This window comes from Manihot esculenta, chromosome 8 (assembly GCF_001659605.2).
Source record: "Manihot esculenta cultivar AM560-2 chromosome 8, M.esculenta_v8, whole genome shotgun sequence".
Classification (NCBI taxonomy): domain Eukaryota; kingdom Viridiplantae; phylum Streptophyta; class Magnoliopsida; order Malpighiales; family Euphorbiaceae; genus Manihot; species Manihot esculenta.
In genome coordinates, this window is record NC_035168.2 from 25,222,583 (window position 1) to 25,229,638 (window position 7,056).

The 7,056-nt window shown below is 36.8% G+C and overlaps 1 protein-coding gene across 1 annotated transcript; it reads right to left on the reverse strand.

Moving 5' to 3' along the window:
* Positions 1 to 2,491: 2,491 nt before the first annotated feature.
* Positions 2,492 to 4,009, reverse strand: LOC110620448 (E3 ubiquitin-protein ligase RDUF2). Its single transcript, XM_021764188.2, has one exon. The coding sequence runs from the start codon at positions 3,719 to 3,721 to the stop codon at positions 2,639 to 2,641; it is 1,083 nt and encodes a 360-aa protein (XP_021619880.1). The 5' UTR covers positions 3,722 to 4,009; the 3' UTR covers positions 2,492 to 2,638.
* Positions 4,010 to 7,056: the final 3,047 nt, after the last annotated feature.

Here is a 7,056-nt window from a genome sequence, read left to right on the forward strand (position 1 = left end):
ACGGACTGACTTGTAAATAATAATAATATATATAAACTAAATAAAAATAGTCCGGTCCATTGGACCCACTTTTCACTTAGTCCAAAATAATTAACCCAGTTATTTAATAGTTTCACGCTAACTATTATATAGAATTTGTAGTTTCGTGCTCTCTCTCCTGCTAAATTTGTAGTTTTGTGCTAACTATATTATATACAATTTAGATTTTCTATAATCTGCCGATGTGGGACAGAAGCAGCCGAATATCACACTCCACTCTCTCTAGCTAAATTTGCGACGTTCTCATCACAACTGAATCGGGCGGCGACTCCATCTCGTCTCATATGGGTAGCCATTTCCTTGCAGGCCCACTATCTCTGGACAATTTCTGTCGCCCGATTCAATTGAATCGGGCAGCAGCTCCATCTCGTCTCATATGAGTAGCCTTTTCCTCGCAGGCCTACTATCTCTGGACAATTTCCGTCGCAACTGAATCGGGCGGCAGCTTTATCTCGTCTAATACAGGTAGTCCTCTTCTCGCAGACTCACTATCTCTGAACAATTTTTCTGATCTAGAATAAATCTGATATCAATTGAAACAGTTCGGCCTAAACTGATCCAAATAATTTTTGAACTACTTCTCACTTACCCAAAATGATTAACTTAAATTATTTAATAATTTTGTGTTAACTATTATATACAATTTAAATTTCATATAATGTGGGACGGAAGCCTACCGAATATCACACGTTTATTATGATTATTGTTGAAAATTAATAAAATTTTGAGAATTAGCTTCTCAAGGAATTTGTTTTATTTCCCATATTTATAATGTAAACAAGAACAGAAGTCACGATTATCAGCATAATATCTATCCCACGACATAAATAAACTACTTGTGTCTTGTAGTCATCAAATTTTCTTGCAACCTTCAATGTGAATCCACAATTGCAAGTTTCAATTACAGAAGCATACTGTCAAATACAGTCTAGAGAAGGATTAGGAAGGGAGTCATTTGGAAGACAAAAATATATCAGTAGAAGGATAATACAATACACAACCACATGCACAAAATGCGCATGAAAGAATTTAAACAGAGGTATTTTGATAGATTTCATGACCTAAAAATCTGACTTTTATTTGAAATAATTTCATTTTTGGTTTTGATAAAACTAAACCATTTCTTTTCACTGCTTTGTAAAAAATATGTATATGTTTTATGTGTTGGTCTATATTTTGGCTGAAAATGAGAACATCATCAATATAAGTAATTATAAAATCATATGGATTAAATATATCGTTCATTATTTTTTGGAACTCACTTGGTGCATTTTTGAGTCCAAAAGGCATAATATTCCATTCATATTGTCCGCTCCTCATCACACTGAGTGCTTCAGCAGTTATAGATCAATTGTCAATTTATTCCTTTTTTCCAGCAGATGTTTAGCAGAAAAAACACATGTTCTCTTTAGCACCTCAAATTCTCTTCCAGGTTGAAAAAAATCCTGCAGCAAAAGAAACCACTAAACCCACTACTCAGCTTTGATAGTTCACCTGCCTTTTTTTCTTTTTTAGCCAAAGTTCACCTGCTTAATTTTAACTAGAAGAATTTTACCGGATTGATACTTTGGAATCCTAACGGAGAGTCTATATTGAACTGCTTTTCCAGAGCATATAATTTTTTAATAAGTACATGTTCAAACTGTCAAATGGATGAGGAAATTGAAACTAGTAGAAAACACACTATCAACATGAACTCTCGTGGAGACAAAGATTTCATGAAAATTGGTCTAAAACTAAGTGACTCAATATGTCCTGAAATACATATGTTTTTTATAATAATCTTACAGCTTAACATGACTCCAAGTGGTTTACAGAGTAAAACAGGATAAAGAGTGCATTGCTTAGCATCTCACTAACTACCAATTGAAATAATAATATTCGTGACAATAAAAACGTTGTCCTACTTTTGTCGAAATGACATCCACAATGTTCAAGCAACAAAAAATGGTCCTACTCCCAACTATAAGTTTCTGTTCTATATGAATTATTGGATAAAAATTGCAATTCTCAAACCAATCACATGGTCCAAAAAACTTGGTGGGACATAACCCCAGCCAATCAAACCCATTGAGCATTGAAAGATGGCATTTCAGTTGAAAATGTCCAACAGAAACTAAATGTCAGTAGGACATATAGCAATGTTACAGATGATTGACAACTTGGTTTTTTTTCCCTCATAAAGTACATATAAACATAGCAATTCTACAGCAAAAGAATTACAAATAAATAAGCTGACGTGCATTAAGCATTGGACCAAAAAAAGCAGTCTGCGAAACACTCACAAGGCCTTAAATTATAAGAGGCACAATTGTAAACAAGGAATGGTACCTCAGTAACTTCTAAAGCCCACTCTAACTGCATAGCCTTCTTCATGTTCTTCTTTTTCTCCATCTTCTAATGAATGAAAACCAATCTCCTACCAATTCAAAATTTCTCTCCTTGACAGAACTAAACCAGATAATCCCTCATATCTCCTTTGATTGATGTAATTTACAGTAAACTGAATTTACAATGTACACATATTCCCCTTTCTTACAGGAATGGAAGAATGCAATAATTGGAAATATGTTAGATAAGCAACTACATACAATTCAATTCACCATTGATTATCTTGCATAACCCAAGGTGAATTTTCTCTCCTTGAGGACCTATCCAACATTGAATTTGTTCTATGTCTTCGTCTTAAACCAGATTCGTCACTAACACGCCTTCCTATCCTTCCAAAAAAGGAAAAGAAATTGCGAAAAGCACGGCCCAACCCTCTACTTTCTCTTGATCTCCTTCTACTGGGTGCCCATGAAATCATCCTAGGTGCACCTGCAGTGTTGAACCCACCATCCACCTCCGTAAACACAACAGGAAGCTCCGTTCCCTCCGCTCTCCTTCCCCCGCTGAATCTCCCTATCGCAAAACCACCACCCGGCAGTCTCCATATCGTTAATCCCATGGCCTCCTCACCTGATTCCGGTGAACTGCCATTTCCATGAACATCTGTCGGTAGCTCATGCCGACAAACTGGACAAGAATTGCGAAGAGATAACCACGGAAGGATGCAATCGGAATGATATATATGCTTACATGGCATCTCGCGCGCCTCCGTGTGAATTTCAAATGGCTCTTTACAAACTGCACAGTAAGATTCCATAGAGACGTGGCTAGAGAGTATCTTGATCAGAGGCATTGACTCGATTGCCGATTTTGAAGCTGGTGCACGCTCAGCTCGACCAATGCCGTTGATTTCCAATTGAGTCAACTGAACAAGGAGCCGGTCAAATCCCGATCCCATCAAAAACTCCGACATGCTCGCCGGTAAAGGACGTAGTCCAGACCCAACACCATCGTCATAGTATAGCTCGAAGTCCCCAGAAGCTCCATCATCTGCGCCACCACCATATGCAGGCCCGCGGAGAACGATGACTGGATTGAAAGAGGAGCGATCACCACCACCCCGACGGTTGCTGCGCCTTAATCTTGAGGTGGTAATATGATCCGAATTAGAAGGGTACATTGCAGAAGCGGGGAACGAAAGATGGGGTGGGGAACGAGAAGGGGTTCCAATATCCTCGACGAAACCGCCGCCGCAGTCGGGGCAAAAGATCGAATCATGGATTGCCTGAATCCTAAGCATTGTGAAACGATTGCATCTGTAGCACCAAAAAGAAGATCCCATTGAAGCCATTTATACAAGAAGCAGAGTCTTGAAGTCCTAAACTCGCGTAAATGGTAGTCGAATTAATTGAAATTCGCGAAGAAAGCAGAGAAGCTCAAAATTGCAGGTTGTAAAGAGTTGAGAGACAGATGAAGAGGGGAAGAAAGCGAGAGATGTAGAGTGGATTGGTGAACAAGAATATGGTGGTCAAGGGGTTATACAAAATCCACCAACGTTGAAAGCGCGTCATTCATTCCTTAAGCGTGCTCCTGACGTTTTTTTTTATTTTTTATTTTTTATTTTTTTCTTAAAGCTACTTCATGCAGTTTTCATAAAAATCAACTATATCCTAGTTCAATTTATGGGCTATACACGGTAATAATATTTATTTTTTAAATTTTGGATTGGATTAAAAGAGAGAGAAAGGGCAGGGCGACTTCTAGATTTTTCTGCTGGATTTCGTCGTTTTGTTTTTTTTCAGAGTAGCAAGAGGCTGTCATCTTTTGAAGGTGGATTATTGTGATTTTCCATTTTTTGTTTGGTTTTCCTCGAATCTGGACTTAAAAGATAAGAATTTTGTTGAGATTTGAGTTTGTTGCATTTGTTTAGTTTTGATTCTCTTTTAACGAATTGATCTTTTTCGATTATTAGGAGAAACTTATTATAAGAACAATTAAAAGTGGATTTATTGTGAGAGAGATCAATATATTCATTGTTATTGGTTAGATGAGAGTGAGAAGTCGAGTTTACCTGGTGACTCTCATCTATGTGCTTCTTTGATAGCAGAGTAAGAGTTTTACTCTTAAAAGTTTTCTAAATAATGGAAACAGGAGAGTTGGTGAAAATTTAATATCGATTATAATTCTATAATTATCTTAGATTGAAATACTATGAGTTAACTCTTTTTAGCATAATTGTATTATATCATTTAGAATTTTTTATGAAATTGCATGGACGTTGTTTGGTGGTTTCCTAATTTGCTATTTTGTTTTTCAGGACTTTTTGGTTGATTAATTCGTTTTCTTGTTTATTTTGGTTGTCATCGATCATGGTAGTACTGGTTGATTGGGTAAATTTTGTGTTGTTGAATGTTAATTTCTTTGGATTGGCATGCTGTAGTCGGTGAGAAAGGCGGTCTTGTAGAAGGGAAGAAGTTCAATCGGTGAAACAGTATTATAATGTACAGATTTGGTTTTTTGGCATTCCAACTTTTTTCTTTTTTCCTTTTTTTTTTTTTTTTTTTTTTTTTTTTTTGTTATAGGTATGGGCTATGGGTGTGGCTCTATGGTTGTCTACGCTATGGGCTTAGTTATCTCTTTTAGGATTTGTTCCTTATGCCACTTATTTGTTTATAGATATTTTAATGCAAATTTATTTGCAAAGTAAAAGAAATACTTTATTTACTAAAATAATTTTAAATTTATTGATACGATAGGTTAAGTAAAATAAATGTACATTTCTCATATTTTTGTTGGAAATGTGATACTTTTATTGTGGCTTTTTGATCCATTACTTATAAGGTAGGATGTTGTAGCTAATTTATTAGTTTTAACTAATAAAAATTTGTATTTTATAAGTTTTCCTTTGTAATCCCTCTGTGACTCGATACTCTCGCTTTTTCCTCTTCCTAAACTTAATTTCTTCTTTTCTCTTCCCCAATGGAAGACGATCTGTGTCAATTGACTATCGAAGGAGCTCATCCCGTCAAAATTCAGAATAGCCGAAAGCAATGATCGTCCTATGTTGGAACTGCTGATGACTCGACAATCCTCGAACAGTTAATGCATTAAAAGATTTGGTTACTAGTTACAAGCCGGGCATTTTATTTTTGATGGAAACAAAAACTCTTAGTTCTCGTATAAAATTTTTTCGTAGTTTTTTACATTTTGATGGTTGCTTCTCAGTCAATAGACAAGGATTGGGAGGAGGCCTTTCATTAATATGGAAAAGTCATGTATCTATTTCTGTGATTGGCTTTTCTTCAAATTTTATTAATTCGGTTGTTTCGCAAGATAATGTCCAATGGAGGTTTACTGGTTATTATGGGTTTCCGGAATCGCAACGACGACGTTAGTCATGAAACCTTATTCGAACTTTATCTCATAAAAGCTCTCTTCCGTGACTTTGTTCGAGAGACTTTAATGATTTATGCTCGAGAGATGAGAAAGAAGGAGGAGCAACTTTGTAAATGATCTTATGCAAGGGTTTAGACAGGCACTTGAGGACAATAATCTTGTTCAAATACCCACTATTGGCCCTTTCTTCACATGGGAGAAGGGCAGGGAGTCGAATAATCTGGTTAGAGAGAAGTTTGATAGAGCCCTTGCTACCAAAGACTGGGCTCATAAATTTAGTAATGTTGTCTGCTCGATTATTCATATTCCTAGATCGGATCACAAACCGTTGGTAATTAATACAGCTCCTAAGGATAATAGGGGAGATAGAAGGAGATTTCTGTAACGACCCGAAAACTGGACCGCTACAGGCGCTAGGGTTCAGATCGACTTAAGGTCGCCGGAGCCCGTAGCAAGCCTACTATACATCTTGTGTACCTGATAAAATCCCATACATGATCACACGATATGACAAAAACATAAACATTTCATGAACCAAGGCTCGACCTGTGCATATATCAAATTGAAAACGTAAACCCATACTAGAGCCCTCATCAAATGCTCTAGTATGGTAAACATCACATGCCTCAAGTTTAGTTCAAGCATAACTCATAACTAAAACTTTTACATAAGGATCATGTAAACAGGGATTACAAGGACAGAACTAAGGCAAAGCACAATCTTACAACCATAAAATAACACATGTCCACATCTATACTATTACAAAGGACTATACCAGCAACTCAGCCAACTTCCCCGAGCTAACTCTGATCCTGCAAACCTGGGGTTAGGGGAAAGGGATAAGCTACTAGACCTTAGTGAGCAGAACATAAAAACAGTTTAATAAACATATGATCGAATGAAATGCGTCACAACACAAATAATTCACATCAAGATGGATTTGTCACCAGTAACCCTCTACAAATTCTAAAAGTGCCTGGCCTACGACGGGTGCTCCTCAGGACTTCCTCTTAAACATAACATAACATAATAAATCCATAGTGCCAGGGACGTAGAATGGGCCTCGACTTAGACTTTCTCTTACATATTGCCAAGGGCGTAGAATGAGTCTCGACCTGGACTTCCGTATGCATCATAACATATCATACTCGAGGGCTAGTGGGTCATCCAACATCCATCCACAACAACAGTAAATTATGCAATGCATCATATTCGTGAAATCTAATGCAAACAACCTAATACATATATATGGCAATTGTGATGCATGAGCATGCTTAAAAGGCTTGATTA

What these genes read in the sequence shown, in the direction of transcription:
- LOC110620448 (XM_021764188.2), bottom strand. Translation starts at nt 3,721, where the DNA reads ATGGCTTCAATGGGATCTTCTTTTTGGTGCTACAGATGCAATCGTTTC.